Source organism: Diceros bicornis, chromosome 21, assembly GCF_020826845.1.
Source record: "Diceros bicornis minor isolate mBicDic1 chromosome 21, mDicBic1.mat.cur, whole genome shotgun sequence".
NCBI lineage: Eukaryota > Metazoa > Chordata > Mammalia > Perissodactyla > Rhinocerotidae > Diceros > Diceros bicornis.
Window position 1 is genome coordinate 46,106,042 of NC_080760.1, and position 19,281 is coordinate 46,125,322.

At 48.8% G+C, this 19,281-nt stretch overlaps 1 protein-coding gene across 1 annotated transcript in view; it reads right to left on the reverse strand.

Moving 5' to 3' along the window:
* Positions 1-1,663: 1,663 nt before the first annotated feature.
* The window catches only part of OC90 (otoconin 90), a 29,007-nt gene continuing 11,389 nt past the window's right edge, over positions 1,664-19,281 (reverse strand). Inside the window, exons 6-14 of the mRNA XM_058564483.1 lie at positions 17,838-17,966; positions 17,632-17,673; positions 16,249-16,299; positions 13,909-13,956; positions 11,774-11,827; positions 8,408-8,524; positions 7,226-7,397; positions 4,475-4,581; positions 1,664-1,962 (exon numbers count right to left, since the gene is read on the reverse strand). Of these exons, the coding sequence (XP_058420466.1) occupies positions 1,664-1,962; positions 4,475-4,581; positions 7,226-7,397; positions 8,408-8,524; positions 11,774-11,827; positions 13,909-13,956; positions 16,249-16,299; positions 17,632-17,673; positions 17,838-17,966 (1,019 nt within the window). The remainder of the gene's footprint in view (positions 1,963-4,474; positions 4,582-7,225; positions 7,398-8,407; positions 8,525-11,773; positions 11,828-13,908; positions 13,957-16,248; positions 16,300-17,631; positions 17,674-17,837; positions 17,967-19,281) is intronic.

Genomic DNA, 19,281 nt, shown 5'->3' on the forward strand with positions numbered 1-19,281 from the left:
CCTTGGGTGAAGATGTGGAGAAGGCAGATGGTCACCATACATGGGCTGGCCTAGCCCAGGACTGCCACGGGGAGTGGGCACTTAGTAAATACCTGCTGGGTTAAAGGGAGGGAAGGAGGAGCCAGCAAGCAAGTTGTTAGTTGCAGCAAATGCCATCGGTGGCGTGCCTTGGCTTTGCCATTTTAGTGCGTGCTGGTTGACTGCCAGCTGCTCACACCTGCATTTCTTTGCCTGAAGGGTTTTTCTGGCCGTTGGAACCTACTTGCCCCCACGTGCAACAGGCTGGAAGGAAACATCACCCTCCATGGGAGGAGTGGCTCATCTGATAGATGTTGCATTGTCTCTCTCAATATCTCCTTTCTTGGGGGGGTGTGTGTATGTGTGTGTGTTCTACTTCCAGTGGTAACTGGCTTGATGGTGCACCCTTCATTGGCTGCCTTTCCTGTCCTGTCTTTTTTCTTCACACTCCTCTCAGTGTTTCCTCCCCTTCCCAAACAAGCTACTGACTCTCAAGTCCTTGTCTGAGGGTCTGCTTCTGGGGGAACCCAAACTTAGGCTGTTAGTTAAGGTCACCTTGTTAAAAAGATTCCAATATGTTGTTTGTGTCAGAAGGTGCTCATCACTGTTCCCCTGGAAGGTAGGGAAGGATCAGCTATGGGCTCAGCAACACAACCTTTTGATTTCTTAAGGTGTTGCCAACTTCAGAGTATTTTCCTGCATGAGAAGAGAAGGTCAGCAAACACTGAACTCTTTGGAGGCTCTGCTCTCCCATCTGTCTGGAGGAGTCAGGGATTCAATATTGTCGCACCACAGGACATGATGTATGGGGATTGAGAACCAAGGATGTGATGTGAGCCAAAGTGTGTCCCTGTTGAATGTTGAGGGGGATTCTGGTCGCACATTGCCTTTTGCCTGGTACACAGTGAAATCTAAGTAACTATGGGTGAGTGGATGGATGGATATGATTTCAGTTTTCTTTTAATTATCATAATGTTAATCTGCCTATGTCAGAGTGGGCATTTGCATTCCCTAGCCTTCCACCCACTGGGATAAACCCTATTAAAAAAAGTCCAGGACCCAAGACAGGGTAAGAAGTGATTCTCCATGGTGGTGGCTGTGGCATATGGCCACTCTCTTAATAACTCAAGTGGCAAGTGTATTTTTAGGGCACATAGCAGAAGAGCGGTCATCTCAGTCCTTGGCATACATCTTCGGTGGGTACTTGGGGACCCATAGGTGATCTCATAAGATTGAATAAATATACGCCCTTCTGTTTTTCTTAATAGAAGAAAAAATAGCTTTCAGTGGTTGAGGAGTGGAGATGTTTTTTCCCTTCATTGTCTCTGTCATCTCAGCTTCACAATCTACTCATGCAGCAGTATCTACGACATTTCTTCAAAACAAAACAAAACCAAAAAAGAAAGAAACATTGATTGGAATATTTATTGAGCTCCCATAATTCACCACAGGAAGTGTGGAAGCACCCCTCATCTACCTTCTCCAGAGGCACATTTGAATGTGAGCTGACAGTCTCGCTGCCTCTCTTCGCTTTGAGCCTCTGCTTAGAGGACAGAGGAGGATAGAGGAGGAGACTGAGCCCAAAGAGGTGAAGGTCATGGGAGGAACAGAACTACAGGGTGTGCTTGTCATTTTCTCTGGGGATCTATCTGGGACCTTGTGGCCTGGTCCCCAGAGGACCAAGTGACTTCCCCATAAATATTCTGGTTCTTCTTAGGCCCTCCATGTGGGACATGGCTTCCTCGCTGTTCTCCTCAGAGCTGGAGCCAAGGGAGGAAGCTGAAGGCCCTCCACCCATGCCGTCCTCGCAGGATAGCTGGTGGCCCTGGCACTCTTGTCTGCCTGATGTCTTGAGGCTTTGGTTAAAGAAGGCAGAGGCCATGCACTCGGCCGCTGTCTGGTCACAGGCACAAAGCAGCTTCGCACACAGGCTCTGCCCGACACCTTAGAGGGCAAGAACAGAGTAGCAGACATGAGATATCGTAGGATGGCATGTGAAGGCCTCCTTGGCCAGCCTGACTGCCCCTTCAGCCTGTCATCCCATCCCCTATCTTGAACCTCTTGGCGTCTGGCATACACTGATCCCTCTACTGGGAATATTCTTGACTTTCTCCTCCTCGTTAACTCATACTTGTCTGTCAAGACACCTGTTAGCGTCTCCTCCTCCAGAAAGCTTCCTGGAGCCTCTGACTAAATGAAGTGTCTTTCCTGTGGGCTCCCATCGAATCCCACACTATGGTTCCTTCTATCACAGCAGAATTTATTTTTTTTTTGTTATTTTTATTTTTATTTGCTAGATCTGGCAACCTTTCCCTAGTTCTTGAATGTTCAGTTGCATGTAGTGGAGGTGGGGATGGATAATATCTGTGACTCAAGTGAAATAATGGGTTTGAAGGTGCTTAGACATAGAGAAGCACTCTGCCAATATTATCCTTGTTATCTGTAGTTTTCAAAGACATATTTGGTCTGCTTAATTTTTTTTTGTCGGATCCTACCATGGAGTATTCATCAACCAGATCAACCAGATTTTTTCTCATCACACTACCCTCCAAATCTCCTGCACTGGCCTTGACATCAGCCCAGATGCCCTTGTTGCATTTCAACAGCAGGGAGCAGAAAGAGGCGAGGGGAAACAAAAGAGCAGAATGGACACACACACAAGCCTGCTCCCCCAAAGCAGCTCTGTCCTTCCGCCCCTGTGCCTAGTGTGAGGACGGCACAGAGCAGCTCCAAGATGCCCTCATTTCTCGTGACCCGACACCGGGGTCTGGGACAGGACGCAGCTCAGAGTCCACAGAGGGTCAGAACCGGTTCACTGAAGCTCCGTAGTTAGAACCACAAATGCAGGGCTCCTGGATTCTGTGAGAGCGGAGGCGTGGAGGAGCCTCCAGCTGAGCAGGTGAGACCTCACGCCATGACTGCATCATCCAACAATAATAATCTGATCCTGTCACTCAGGGGCTCTAAACCCAGCCCTGGCTCCTCGTCCTCCGAAGGACAGAATGTCACTGTTTCAGACTTGGCTTCGTGGTCTGGTACTTACCTATCTCCCCAACCTCACCTTGCACCACAGCAGCCCTCCAACTCCCATTTTCTGTCCCAGTGATACAGAACCATGTGTAGTTCCTAAACTGCCAGGAGGTCCCCAAATGCCACGATTTTTCTCTTCCCCTTTCTTGGAACACCCACACCAGTGTGGCCACCTGGGAATCTGTTAACCTCCTGTAAGATCTCACCTCACTACCTCCTCTGACTTCTGAATTTTCCATCGTCACTGCCAAACTGTGCAGGCTCAAACCCCCTTTACCCGTGCTCCCGGGGCACCTGTACTACCTGCCTGCACGTATTACATGAGATTAGGATAGTTACTTGCTTGTCTCTCTTCCCTCCAGGCTGTGAGCAGTTTGAGGCAAGGGTCATGCATGTTTATTGTTTTCCTAGTTCCCAGTGAAGGTTTGTTGGACAGCTGGGTAATTGAATGAATGAATGAATGAATGATGACTGACGTGTAAGCACAGAGCTCCTGAGAAGTGAGAGGCGCACGTGATCCTACAGGACTGGATGGCATGGAGGTCCGTGCAGTGTGCTGAGGGAGCGCAGAGGAAGGAAGGGGAACTGAAGGCTCAGCCAGCGGGCCTCCCCAGACAAAAAATGAGGATGAGAGCAAACCCTCACGGAGCTCTTGTGAGATGCTATGGGGAGCATTTCCATTTAAACTGCAAACCCTAAGGGAAGTGCCTCCACTGATGTGGACGTGGACACGGAGCCAGAGAATGTAGAAAAAGCCAGCACTAAAGCAAGCCTCACTGTAAGAGTGGTGCTCATGGGGTGTGGCAGTTTTCACATGTCCCCTGAGGCCCTGAACGGCCCCAGAGGAGCCTTGGGCTTCCAGGATAGGGAGGAGTGGGCTGCAGGCCCACCATTCTCTTCAGCCAGAGCCACTCCCCTTTTGTTTCTCAGAGATCTCACTTGGGTAAAGGTTTCTGCTTGTTAGGAAAAGAGACCCCCTGGTGCAGTGAAGACTCGTCCTGGCTCTGAGGCAGTCTGGTTTTACAGCCCCAATCCTAGTGCTCGCACTTCTTCCTGTATGATCTGGTGCCTTGGCCGCCTGCATGAACCAGGAAGACTCAGAGTGCCACCTCGTAGGACTGGCGTGAGGATCAACTCTGCTGACGCATCTAGAGAGCGTAGAAGGGCGCATCGCAAGCACTCAGTGCGCCTGGGCTGTTTGCTTCCTAACCAGCTCTGTGACTTCAGGCAGCTGACTTAGCTTCTTGAACTTGAGTCTCCTCCTTAGTGGGACAGGGGTATGTATGTGCAGGGGTACAGAGTTAAGGAGAGTATAAGTCACATAACAGCTGAGAAAGGCTTGGGAAAGCATCCATAAGCATGGGCTGTGGCTGTGATGCTGACCAGAATGAAGTAATACCTCACTGTGCAGCCCCACAGCACTTACACTTGGGCGCACCATCCACGCACACCACCGGTGACTGAGGAAGCCTCTCGGGCAGGCAGCCTAGCCTTCTCACCTGCTCCAGGCAGCAGTGATGGGACAAACAGCACCTAAGACCAAGGAAAACCTTTTACTGCCCAGAGCTCCCAGCTTCCCCAGGAACTACCTCAAGACCTGCTTCTCCCACACCCCCTATTGTAATGAGAGAAGTCAGTGCTCCTTTCCAGTGCATTTAGGGCTGATGTATATACACATCAAGGACCACCTTCTGTGGTTGCTCAGGTTGTGTACTGCACAAAGATGCCACACCTAAGGCAGTATCAGTCACACCATATGTATCTTATTATTTAAAATTTTTTTTTGTATTTTCATTAAGACTCTGTTGATTGCAAAGATGGGTGATTTGCGTATTTATTACAATAATTTTCCAACAGATGGAAATAAAAGGTCTTAAGGAAGGGGTACCATTTTCATTGTGCACAAAGGTACCATATGGGCTAGTGGTGACCCCTCCACCCACCTTTTACATAATAGATCAGTTAGTCACACATCAATAGGGCACCCCACTTTGTCCCCAGCTTTGAAAGAGAGCAGAGTAACTATCTTGAGCTTAACAGTGTCCAGCAGGGAGCAAGACCTCAGTAAACATGGGAAGGAATCAGTGTCTTGCTTTTTAGACCTGCCCATCTGGCCTGATAAAGCCTCACAGTGTCCAGTGTCCCCCCAGCCCGATGGACATCCCGAGGAAACTTATGATGGCTCCAGCCAATAGGGGCTACGATTGCTCCCTAAGTCCTCCCGTTTCAACTGTTCCCTGTCCTTCAGTAACTCTCACTGGATCTTGGAGGCCACGGCCGGAGCAGGGCTCAGTCAGAGACTCGCAGATTTGATAGCACTGTGCTCAGCCAAGTCAGCTTCACCAACCTCTCCAGGTGGCCAGCAGTCGAGGAACAGCTCCACCTCCCCTGTCACATGGCCAGTGGCTGGAGGTTGGTGACGGCTACGAATGGCAGCCCCCGTTTGGCTGTTCTTACAGCAGAGCCATGCTATCTTGTGTGTGCATTGGGCTGGGGTGGGCGGCCGTGGGTAGTTAATAGAATAGTTAAAATCAGAAGTCAGTGAATTAGAAATCACATATGATCAAAGTACCCTTGAAAATCACTCAAATTGTCCAGAATGTAAAGTATGCATGGTTTTGAAAAGAGACTCTTGCAGAAAATGATACCATTTTGACTGATTCTTCCTTAGTCAAGGCTAGGGAGTTCAGGTTTTCAGTTGCTTCCTTATGGACGCCGAGGAAGCCGTATCATGACTTACTTGCCTGCCTGGTCAAATCTCATGTTGTTGTGCAGTCTGGTCAGTGATGAGGAACCTCTTCAAAAGCACCCCACTTTCTTTCCATGGGGCTCCACAGAACACAGTGACTACTGCTGCCTCGATGTCTATCGTTTGCCTTATATCATTGGGTGCTGTGGACTCAAGAGCAGTATTTAAATTGTTCTCTGTCTTGGAGAGTGGAGGCCATATTGTCGAACTCATAATATAAACATGCTTGTGATTCCACGGTGTGGTACATGCTTTGCTAGAATAAACACTTCTGAGTGTCACCTGGTAGAGGTAAGTTTTGAAGGCTGCCTGTGCAGCAGAGCCCCTGATTTCACTGAATGCCCTGCGGAGGGTGGATGATGGGCCTGGATGACTGTGCAGTGGAGACGGGACAAGGAACTACGGAGGAGGTGGGTGGGTGGGTGAGTAATACAGCCATCCAGACACCATGTGACCTATAGTTGACATGTTCCATGTTCCTGCCATTACCGTATCCTTTGTATTAACTACAATAAGATTGTCTGTTTCCTTTTTTCAATATCAGCCATAGTGGTTGATTTCCCTTTGGCAACCACACCATCCAAGGGGGGCATATGCCTTTTCAATGCAGAGCTCTCAATTGGCTGTGGACTGGGGCACATGTGCAATCAGTCTTTAGACTTTATCAACTCTGCTCTCAGAATGTTCCTCAAACTCCCCTCAGGTTGATTTCTCCATCATTTCCTGTTTCTCCCACCACGTTTATTATATTGGGTGGTATTTTTGTTTAATTGTCCATCTCTTTCACTTTGCAAGCTCCTGTTGGGCACAGGCAGTTTGTTTTGGTCTGCTTTGTTTAGATTTAATCATTTTTGTGTCTCCACCACCTAGCATAGTGCCTAGCACAGAGCAAAAGCTCAAGAAATGTGGGTTGAATGCATATATAAATGAATGAATGAATGAATGAGGTCAGTGAAAATTCTTCCAAGAGTGGTAGATATAAAATTTAGCAGTTACATTTAAAAGTTGCTGAAAAGCTAATTTCAGTGTGGCCTCTTGCAGAGCAAATCAACTGGAGACCCCAATTTTACGTGTTGCTCATTGCAAAATAGGCAGATTTGGGGTCTTCTGAAGTGTCTTTGCAGATCGACCCTCTTAGGGCAGCTGGAAAGTGTTTGTGGTAGGGATAAAAGAGCTCTAGACTCCCAAATCAAAAGATCTGGATCCATCTGGCTCTGTCCCTTCATAGCTGAAAGACCTCAGACAAGTCTGAGCTGCAGCTGCTCAGCAGGAAAATGGGCCTATAATGGCAGCGAGCCAGCCTGAGTGAGATAATGCGTGCAACGAGCTCTCTGTGCAGCCTGCAGTGATGTCCACCGTGGAGGAGGCTCATCACCTTGCTGCTGGCAGCATCAGCACCGCTGGCCTGCCACTCCCTCCTGTCCCTACCTGTCCAGAGCATCCCTCGGTTCACCTCGTCCTTCTTGGCCACAGTAACAGCCGTAAGATTCAAATTCCTCTGGGCACTGGGATGTCAGACAAAAGAGCATCTCTCCAAGCTGTGGCATCACCCACGTGTTGTCCTCGCTTCCCAGGTGCAGGAAGGTGAACCTGTCACAGGCTGATGAGAAACAAGGACTCTCAGGGGAGCAAGGAATGTGGACAGTGATCCACACAGGCACTGATGGGACGAGGAGACCCTGTGTTCTCTGCCTCCCATTGCTGTTCTTCTGGCGAAACTGTTTTCAGGCTAGTACCCCTGTCTGAGACAGGGGTACTTGTCTTTCAGAGAGCAAGTCTTAAATCCCCCTAAGGCATGGAGACTTGTCAGGACCAAAGATGCTCTTTAGGCCACATTTTATTACTGAGTGGAGTAACTGTGTCTCACTCAGGCCCCCACAGGGCCCAGCAGCCTGGGGGCATCCTGGCTGCCCTCTTAGGCTGCCTGGCTCCATCAGGCTAGCACACCCTGGCAGGGCCTGCCTTTCAGAATCTGGATTCTCTTTCTCTGCCTCTGTCTTTCTCTCTGCCTCCCCACTCGCCTCCTCCCCTCCTCCTCTGCCTGTAACTTTGGGTGAGTTAGGCTAGTCTCCTATACAAACTCTATCACCATAGGTTGGGTGGGGGTCCTGGCCCAGCCTCCCTCTCAGATCAGCTTTCTCCACAGCTCTGCATGGCATGCTGTGGAGGGCTTGCCCAGATATTAACAAAGTCCTCCTCTGGGTCCAACTGGCTGTGGCTCCTTGCAGGTGTAGGGCCTTTGGAAAGGCACCCCGAAGGAGGAGAGACAAAGGGAGGATTATTAAAACCCAAGTGTTTCCTTCTTTCCAACAAACCATGGTGTGAACGATGCCAAGCTCCTTCCTTCTGGGCCAGTAAGAATGGTGAGAGCAGTTGGTCAGGGGGGTCCTTGCCCCAGCTCAGCCTCCCAGGAGCTGAGTGGCTACAGGCAAATCACATCCCCTCAGAGCCTCGTGTGCTCAGCTGGCAAGGGGGATGGCACCTTCTAGTTGCACCAAGATGAGAAGGTCACACTGTGATACGGTGGCCTTCGGGGCTCTGTTAACGACCTAATCAAAGGATCCCAGGGCTGAGAGAGGACAGATACTTCTCTGCCTGCCTGCTGCTCACCTTTTCTAGATGTTTCCTCAGGACCACTTTTGATGGATGACACAGCCAACTCCAAAGATTTCATGCTGGCAGGGACAGTGCTTATACTTCTAGCTGTGGCAACAATCTCTGCTGATCCTGAAAACACACAACTTTATGGTCTACATTCAAAAAGTGGTTCAAGAAGAGATTTGCAGATGAACACATGGTCAAAGCCAAATGCACACAGATATTTCAGAACAACAGAGCATTCAGAGAGTGTCCTCAAACTGGGTTTGGGCAGAGTCTCCGGGATCCATGAAACCTACATGAGAATTTCCAAATTTTCTACGATAACCTGAAAACTGACAGGAGCCTATGCTGGACCATCTGGATGACATCTCGCAGACAAGAACTGTTGCAGCCTCTCAGGCCTGTGTTTGTGTCATGTTTACTATCATGCGCCTGCCAAATGGAGGCCCATCATGGTGCTCACAGTGAAGATATAAAGAGAATGGTGGAGAAATTAAGCCAACTCCTGGTCCACAATAATTTAGACAAGCAAAACTCTTCCTCAAACCCCTCCAGACACTGCAATAGCTTCTCATCATACTCAGAATTAAGTGCAAGGTTCTTACCATGGCCAGCAAGGCTGCCCGTGATCTGGCCTCCCTCACACAGCCTCCCTGGCAGTGTTTGCATCCCCCTTTGCTCTCGGGTGTCAGTCCCACGAGCCCTCTGAGCTGGAGGCAGCAAAGTCTCCAGCCCACAGGCCAAAATCTCCAGCCCCGTCTGATCCAGACAAAGGGAGCATCAGTAGCTTCCACCTCACCCTCTGCTGCCCCCGGCTCAGTTCTCAGAGTGCTGGGTAAGGCCTGAGTCTCTTGGGCCCACTGACTTGCAGTCTTTCCCCAAACGCACCATATTGGTTTGCTTCGTACATCTGAGCTTCTGTCTCCTCTCACGGAACACTCCAGTCCTGTTGGGCTAGGAGCAGCGCTGTAGTAGCCCTGTCGTAAGCCCAGTCTCCTGGGTTTAGCATGTTCTCCAATCCCACAAATGGAAATCTGTTAGCTGCTTTCTTTCTACAGTGCTCCTGACTACTGGAAACTGACAAAGGCTCTCTCCTCGACCAAACTTCAGTCAGGCTCCTCTGAGCCCTCTTCTCAAGTAGGCCTCAACCTTGGCCTTTGAGAAGTGCAAACTCTTGGCAGAAAGAATTTTGTCCACTCCCCTACCCCACTAAAAGGGTTAAACAAACCTTAGCCTGGTTTCTAACAGCTCAAGCCATGTCGCTTGGATGACCCAGCCCCCTGATCCCTCTTAAGTTCCTGCCTGAGAAAGCTCAAAGCAGGCAATAGAATTTACTGTTTGAGACCTACCCTGACCCAACACCTGCCTTGGCTAACAGTTCTGGGAAAACAGCCCCCTACACGCTTTTTGAAATTGCTCACTTCCCTGACTCTGCTGGGGCGCTCCTGGTTCCCGCCCCCCTTCTCCCTCATTCTCCCTTTAACACACCCGGTCACCTCTGCACAGATCCGAGTGGAGCTCAGTTTATGCTGACGTCTCTCTCCCCTGCTCCAGAAGTCTGAATAAAACTTGTCCTGCCACTTTCAACAAACATCAGGCTCTGTTTCTCTTTGACAAAACTCCCCAAGTCAGTGCAGTCAAGTGGGAAGAACATACTTTAGAGGTAAAGAAATCTGAGGTTGAATTTTAGCTCAGTCACATGCTAGATGGATGACCTTGGGCAAATCACGTAGCCTCCTCGATTTTAATTTCTCCATTTATTAAATTATGTTAATAATACCCGTTTTGGTGTTTGAATAATCCTTCCAGCCAAATGCCTGGCAACAAGGAAACAGCTAAGAGTAGCCATTAGAATCACTTAGTGAATGTGAAAACATCTGTCCATCTAATCTGGGGTGAAAGACTCTCCAGGTGGAAAGTTCTACAAGCAGATGGAGCTCCCAGAAGCCCAGAGTCTGTTCCCTGTCAAGTCTGAGTCTCCTGCTAGAAGCCCTCACCCCTGAGGAAGAACTTTCTGGATTATTGGTGCTAATCAAATTTGAGGCCCCCACACTCCCCTTAGATGAGGGCATTTGGTATTAACCACCCCTCTGGACCGGCCACCCCACTGGGGAGTAAATTCCTCTCTCCCCTTCACCTTTCGTGCTGAGAAGGTCACAGGGCATCTCAGGGCCAAGTCAGCCCAAGTCTCGATACCCTGAGCTCTGATACTGATGACCCAGCTCTGTAAATTTGGATAAGATTTGGGAATTCTGTCCAGGCCTGGTTGAAAGGTCTCATGGTGACAGGCCAGACCAGCTCAGGTACAAAAAGTACCACTTTCAATTTTCATCAGAGAGGAGAAGGGAAAAAAATGAGCTACCATCTTTTTTCTATTAAAATGGGTAGAGGTTTTTTGTTTGTTTGTTTTTAAATAATAGCACCCTGTATTGGCTCCTGGAATGTGCACACGAGTGTAGAGTGGTTCAACTTTTCTCCGGGGCCATTTGGCAACATATCGAGAGCACTGAAATGATTATGCCCTTTATTCAGTGATTCAACTTCTAGGCATTTATCCTGACAAATTAATCAGAAGGGGAGCAGCATAAAGAGAGTGCATATCTATTATTTATAACAACAATGTTAGAAATAATTGGTTAAATCAAGTATGGGATTCCATACAAGGAACTATTGTACAGCCACTAACAATCATGTTACAGAAAAATATTTAGTGTCAGGGGAATATTATCACATTGTATTAAGTGACACAATTCAGACTGCAAAACCGTGGCTGGTAAGTGATCTCAAATTCATTTTATTCATGTTCGTAGATCTGCCTGGTGGAAGGAGCAGACTAGAAGAAAGCATCGTTAAATAGTAAAAGTGGTTATCTTCGGGGCCGGCCCAGTGACATAGTGGTTAAGTCCGCGTGCTCCGCTTCTGGTGGCCTGGGGTTCGCGGTTTTGGATCCCAGTCGCAGACCTACGCACTGCTCATTGGGCCGCACTGTGGCAGGCGTCTCATATAAAGTCGAGGAAGATGGACACGGATGTTAGCCCAGGGCCAATCTCCCTCAGCAAAAAGGAGGAGGATTGGCAACAGATGTTAGCTCAGGGCTAGTCTTTCTCACACACAGAAAAAAGTGGCTATCTTTATAACGTGGTGATTTAAATAGAAAACTAAATAGTTTTCTGTATTTTTCTAAATGTGTCTCTAGCAGATAACCTTCCATTTCTTCCTACTAATTGATCTATCTTTTAATTTCATTTGTCTACCTTTGGGTATAAAAGTAAGTTGGCATCAATGATTTCTTCCATTTTTTGAAACACACCTGATTTCGTAAATGGATAGGGGACAACGATATACAGGGAGGCAGGGGACACTGAGTGTGCTTACCTGGGGGGGGTGTGGCCCTCTGGACGTCCGTGCCTTCCTGGGCTTGGCCTGGTCCTGTTCCCAAAAGAAGAGAGACAGGGTGAGCGTCAACCCCAGCCTGTCCCACCGTGGTTTGTAGAGGTGACTCTATCCCTCCGGGCGCAGGGGGCACCGTGCTCTTCGTTTTGCCCCTGGTCGCCTCCCAGGAGAGCTAATGATGGCAGGGTCACAGCTGAGCCAGAAAGACCTCCCAGACACAGGCAAGCTCAGCTGCAACTTGTCGGGGCGGAAGCAGGTGAGTCTTTTAAATACTTTGGGAAAGCAGACTTCTCCAGAATTTGAGCACGCAGAAAAAAACTTTTTAATAACATTTTTTTGAACAGAGATGAATGGGCAGCAGAATTCTGTGACTCCAGTTGCTTTCTATGTGGCTCCAGGAAGGCCACTGAGCCTCAGTTTCTCTGTGAAATGAGTTTGCTGTTGTTGTTGAAGTTATTAAGCTCCTACTATGCTATAGACTGAATGTTAGTGTCCCCCCAAAATTCATATGTTGAAACCCAACCCTCAATATGATGGTATTGGGGGCCGGCCCCGTGGCTTAGCGGTTAAGTGCGTGCGCTCTGCTGCTGGCGGCCCGGCTTCGGATCCCGGGAGCGCACCGACGCACCGCTTCTCCGGCCATGCTGAGGCCGCGTCCCACGTACAGCAACTAGAAGGATGTGCAGCTATGACATACAACTATCTACTGGGGCTTTGGGGGAAAATAAATAAATAAATAAAGTTATAAAAAAAATATGATGGTATTGGGGGTGGGCACTTTGGGAAGTGATTAGGTCATGAGGAGGAACGGTCATGAATGGAATCAGTGCCCTTATAAAAGAGATGCCAGAGAGCTCTCTTGCCCCTTCTGCCATTGAGTTTTCAGCTGGGGAGGTGGCCATCTCTGAAGCAGGAAACGGACTCTCACCAGAACTCGACCATGCTGGCGCCTTGATCTTGGACTTCCAGCCTCAGGAACCGTGAGAAATAAGTTTCTGTTGTTTATAGCTACCCAGGCTGTGGTACTTTGTTATAGCAGCCAAAACAGACTACGACCTACTGCATGCCAGATATGGCGCTAAGTGCTTTGCATGTATTAACTCAGTAATAACCCTGTGAGTTAGTGCTATGCTCACCCTCATTCAGAGGTGAGAAAGGGGGCACACAGAAAAGTTAGATCACTTGCTCAAGGTCACAGAGCTAGGAAGTGGCAGAATGCAAACCCAGGCCACCTGGCTAAAGGTGACCCTCCTAACCACTACGCTAGGCTGCTATTTCACTTCTGACTATATCACAAAGAGCTGGAGATGTAACTCCAAAATGCTTTGAAAAGGAAGGAATTGCCTTAAATTCAGTGTTTCAAAGATTAAGATTATGATGCTGCTATGTGAAAATCAGGCTGTGAATTTACTGATGTAGACACAAATGTTCCATCAAAGAAAGAACTCAACAGCTCTAAGCTGGGGCAATGGTTCTCTTCAAAGGCAGAACGTACAGATTCAGAACTAAAGGAATGCTAAGCTGTACCACCCTAGGCAAGTGACTCTACCTCTCAGAGCTTCTCTTTTGTCTGTAAAATGGAGATAATAATGGGCCTCCTAGGACCAGGATAACTCAAAGAACGTGTGTAGGGGCGCAGGAACATGCTGGCACATCCAGGTCCTCAACAATGTCACTGCCTGTTAGCCAAGGAGTCCATTTGTTTACTTATTCATTCTTAGTAATTAGTAAATAGTTATTATCAGTAATTTATGCTTATTAATAAAGGATCAATGGTTACTAATCACCACGAGCAAAGTAAATGATTAGGTTAATTCTTCTGATGACATCTTGGCCTAGACATTTTTAGGTAAAAGGTAGTTCTCAGTGAGTCACTATTGTATAGTGGAAAGAAAACAAGTCTTACAGCCTGAAGTCTGGGGTTAGAGACCCTTTCAGCAAGTCACTGGAACTTTTAACCTCCCAGAGCCTCAGTTTTGTACATAATCTGCAAAATGGGTACAATAATATTTCCTCCAGACCCTGTCAAAAAGTGGTCACCAGAACTGAACACAAATGTTTGGATGGCATTTCCACTGGATTCCATGCTGTTCTCCTCATAAGTCCCCTCTGCTTACTTGTCCTGGAGAGAGTGGTCAGTCGGTCACCTCGGGTCTCAGCAGCCACTGTGAAAAGAAACCACCCAACGTCTGTTATTGATCCAGCTCGGCATGAAAGCTAGGCAAGGGTCGCCTGCGAATGAACCAGGTTTGGGGGCTGAGGGACGAGGAGTGAAGATCATGGCAATTTCATCGGGGAATGTGTCTGCACATTGGTGCTCAATTAAGTCCCGGTTCAGTGGACAAGGAGACAGATAGGGTCAGTCCTGTGTTTAGGCAAGGAGATCAGCAAACGACCTCTTTGGGAGAAAGGGCCATTCTTTCCCCTGATTGGAACAGGTCCTTGTGGGAAGGCAGCTTAAGAGGGAGTTTAGTCTAGAAGTCAGGAAGGACACATCGGAGGCCTCAACTCCCAGGCCTGCCAGTCAGCTCTGTGTCTTGGACAACTTCTCTCTCCTTCTCAATTTACCTTCTTAATATGGAGATTATAGCAATTATTTCAGGGGGTTGTGTGAGCATTAAATGAGACTGTGTATTTTAAGCAAGTCGTCCAGTATCCTGCATGTGATTGGATGGTGTGTGCTATTTTTGTAGCCACACTGAAATTCCTGGAAGAAGATGCTGGTCCAGAATCTTCCTAGGCTCCCTCTCATTTAATCCTTCTGTTACCCTAAGGGATAGGTATAATCATCCCTTTCCAGGGGTTGTTGAACTGTGGCCCAGTGGCCTGTCTTTGTAAATAAAGGTTTATTGGAACACAGCCATACTCACCCAGTTACAGTTGTCTCTGGCTGTTTTCCTGCTGCAATGGCAGAGTTGAGTAGTTGTGACAGAGATCCTATGGCCCACAAAGTCTAAAATATTTGCTATCTGGCCCTTTACAAAAAAAATTTGCTGATCCCTGCTTTATGCAAATGAAGGATTTGAAGCTTAGAGAGATTAAACCATGCTTCCAAAGTCACATAGCTGAAAAATGGGAAAGCCGGGATTTCATTCCAGATCTGCTTGACTCCAAAACATAATTGTTTCATTACGTGATGGTGAGAATAGTCACAAGCCCTATATCTTGTCCTTGCAAACTGTCTTACCTGCAGTTCTGTGATTTATTTATTTATTTATTTATTTTGCTGAGGAAGCTTCTCCCTGAGCTAACATCTGTCGCCAATCTCCCTCTTTTTTTTGCTTGAGGAAGATTAACCCTGAGTTAACATCTGTGCCAGTCTTCCTCTATTTTGTATGTGGGTCGCTGCCACACCATGGCTGATGAGTGGTGTAGGTCCACACCCAGGATCCAAACCCATGAACCCAGGCTGCCAAAGTGAAGTGCACTGAACTTAGCCACTACGTCACAGGGCCGGCCCTCATGTGTGGTTGGTTTTTCACCCTGCATTCAGGCTTCTTCCTCCTCTGGAGGGCACCTGTGGGCATTGCCTAGGTCCTGGGTTTGAGTGTGTGTGTGTTGGGTGGTGAAGGTGTGAGTGTATCCACTCTCTCCAGTTAGACTCTAGGCTCCTTGAGGAAGCTTATTTCCTTTGCATCTTTCCCAGGGTCATGCCAAAGGTTATGATGGTTGAGGCTGAAGAAATTGGAAAAAATACCAATTTGGGGTTGTGATTGTCTGATGGGGCCATGAAGTCCACAGTGTATCCTCAATTTAGAATGGAAGTGGCCCCTGCCAGTCATGCTGGGAATGGTTGCTGCTTGGGCAGGACACATGGTGGGGCTCGGGTTCAGTGTAGGTGCCATTTTCTCTTTTCTCTAGACTCGGCCCCAAGGCACAACCTGTCTGGGAGCGTTGAGGATGAGATGCCCTTGGACACAGAGGACGGCCAGAAGGGAGCTGCACCATGAGCCTCTGCTTCTGTCCTCGCAGCAGCAGCAGCAGAGGAGAGAAATAAACAAACTTCTAGGGAGGTGGTTGTACAGAGTGGTTTCCCTGAGGTGTAGGGTTGCCAGATTTAGCAAATAAAAATACAGGGTGCCTGGTTCAATTTGGCTTTCACATCAACAACAAACAACTTTTTAGTATGAGTTTGCCCATGTCAACTCTGGAACATACTTATACTAAAAAAGTATTTGTTGTTCCTCTGAAATTCAACTTCACATAGTTGGGGGGGGGGCATCTTGCATTTTATGTGAGAATTCTACCGAGGTGGGAGTAGGGGTGTGGAAGTAAGCTGAGCAAGTAGAGAAGAGATCTGGGGGTCAGGAGGAACTAGGAGTGGCTCTGGAATGTACTTGAGGCAGTTCCATTGCAAACCCAGCAGGGGGCATTTTACGGGGGCCAATTCCAGCGAGTAGGCAGATGGCACAATTGAAACATGGGTATGGGGTACAGGCTAGTCCCCTGGTGCTCACCTTCTCCTGAGAGGGCCATCAGGCCGGTGTCGGTGGGCTCCACAGGAACCACTGAAAAAGAGAGCCCCCAATAGCAATGACTGATGGACACAGTGTCAACACCAAGTGCCAACAGTCTCAAAGGACAGGCTGGGGACTGCTGGACCAAGGGAGGAAGGGGACTGTAAATGGTGTTGCCAGAGAAGGGCTGTTCATCCTGTCTTAGGATTCCCTTGCCTCTCTCACACCTCCCAGAACCTGGGGGTGTCCAGCAAGGCCCCAGCTCAGGAGGGCCTCCAGCCAGTGCTGGGTTCTGGTGGAGAAGGTGACCCTCGGACACGGGCTGAAGGCAACGACAGGGCTGCAAACCCTGAAGGTTTGTGGCTGTGGAGAATGGTATCCCGACTTGAGGAGACCTCTGTTCAAAAGGGAGGCAGGTGGCAGAGGAAAAAGAGCACTGGACTCAGAAGATACATAGAGATACAACATGCAGACACACAGGTGCACATGGGCACACACACACCTACTCACACCCATTCACAAGCACACATTTCTGCATACACCCATGCACACACACTCATATACACATGTGCGCACACCCACAAATCTATGCACACACACCTACATCATCTTCCTCTTCATCAAACACTGCAGGGCTAGTTCTGAGAAAGAGACCCCAGCCCCAGGAAAGGAGGGATGCTCTGCAGAGGTACACCTTGAACTTCCTGTCCCCAGGTACCCATGATGTTGAGACTGAGAGATCGTGGGAACTTCGGTGAACAAGGAATGACAGGCATAAATTTAACTCTTGCTTTTTTCATAAGATGCATGTTTTAGAACAGGACTCACCAACTGCTTAGTTCAATAGACAGTTATGAAGAGCCTACCCTGCCCTGAAAAGAGACATACTAAAAGTAGCCTCCCCTTGAAAGAGCCTCCATCTTGATCCAGATGCCCCTCTTGCTGCAGGCTCTGGAGGGCAGAGGAGGGAGGCAGCAGTTCTGCTCCTGGGGTGCCTCGGCGGTCAGGAGCTCACCCAGCTGGGAGAGGCCTTGCTCCGTCTGAGCACTAGACCTTGTCCTGGTCACACTGCATACCAGGGCTCTGACTATAGAGTCAGCAAGGAGAGAGAAAGAACTTGAGGTCTACATCCTAACTGGATGAAATCCATACCCGTCCATGTAGCAAGGGACAATGTTTGCTCTAGGGCCGTTTGATGTTGGATGGTTGAATTGGATTTATCAGAAGCAATGGGATCTCCTGGCCAGGGGGAGGTGGGGACATCTCCAGTGCCATAGGTCACTCCAGCTTCTGTGAGGCAGGCCCCGAGGTGCATGCACCGGCTCCCATCAGTAGCTGGCCCCTGTGGTCTGAGTAGGAGCTAGTTTCCCTGGAAGGCCTTACCTCTGGGCAGAAGCGTTGTCAGCTCTTTCCTGCTGGTTGTCTCTGAAAAGAAAACACATTGGAAAGTCTCCTTAGAGCAGTGGATTTGGGGGATGTTAGAAGGTGCTGGACTTAGCATCTGAAGCTACACAGCAGTGATTGGTCCCATACCAGCTCCTGCCCCAGATCATCAACCCCACCGCTGATGCAGGGCCCGTTCTTCCTACCTGGAGGCTGAGCCAGACAGAAGGAAGTGTCCAGAAGGTTCAGAGAAGAGTTGATACTGGACTGAGCCAAGCACTCTATAGCAGCCTTGTCGCAGGTACACAGCAGGCGCTCACAAGGGTCCCTGGACTCTGTGCACAGAGCAAGGGCAGAGCCAGTTGGAAGACCTCACTTGGAATCCTTAGAGTTTATGCAGACTCCAAAGCTGACTCCTCATCTGCCCGACAAAACCCCGCTCCTCTTGCAGTCTTCATCTCATATGTGTCAACTCCATCTCTCCAGCTGCATAGGCCCAACCTGGGAGTCATACCCGCTCCTCTTCTCTCTCACACCCAACCCATCAGGCCATCCTATCGGCTCTACTTGCAGCCTATTTAGGGTCTGACCACGTCTCTCCATCTCCACTCCACTACCCTGGGCCAGGCCATCTCTTGCCTGGGTTATGTCAATGGCCTCCTGCCTAGTCTCCCTGCCTCCCCTCCTGCTGCCCAGTCTATTCTCTTTAGACAGCCAGAACAATCCTTTGAAAACTCAGGTCAAACCATGTCTTTTTTTTGTGTTCAGAACCCTCCAACAACTTCCCAACTCAAAGTAAAAGCCACTGCCCCTGTTCCTTCTCAGATCTCATCTCCTTACACTCCTCTCTCATCACCCCATTTCTGACTCACTGGCCCCTGTTTCTCAAACACACCAGGCCCCTGGAGGCTCAGGGTCCACCCACGTGGTGTGTCCTCCATCTGTGCTGCTCTTCTCAATTCCTGCCTCGTCTCAGTCTTTGCTCAACTGTCATCTTCTCAGGAGCCTTCTCTTGACTTTCCTACGTAAATAGGAAACCCCACCCCGGCCCTCCCTATGCCTTTTCCCCAATTTATTTTCCTCCGTAGCTCTTGTCACTATCTAACATACTATATAGTTTATTTTCGATATTTTCAGTGTCTGACAACCATGAGGAAATTCCAGAAGGTCAGGATATCCCCAACACCTAGACGACGTCTTGCACTTGGTGCAGATGCTCAGAAGGTATCTGTTGAATGAATGAATGAATGGTGTTTTCCAGGTTTGCTACGTACCTCACCTAGTGATTTACACCGATGGCTCACCTCACTCCTTCTGGAGGCTCCATCCTCCGGCCAGTCCTTGTTACCTGGACTTTGGAGTCAATCGAAACTGAGTTCAAACCCTGGCTGTGCCACTTAGCAGCAGTGTGACTTTGGGCAAGTTATTTATTTTCTCTGAGAAACTCTCTTTGTCTGAAAACTGGGAACAATGACCCCCGTCTAATAGGGTAGTTAGGATGGTCAGAGTTGCTGTGTATAAAGCCTATGTCACACAACAGGCACTCATCCAGGTTGGCTCTAACACGGTCTCCCCACCCGCCATGCTCCTCTCCCTTTGTGCCTTTGCCTATCCTGCTTCTTCTGCCAGGATTGCCCAGAGACATGAAAT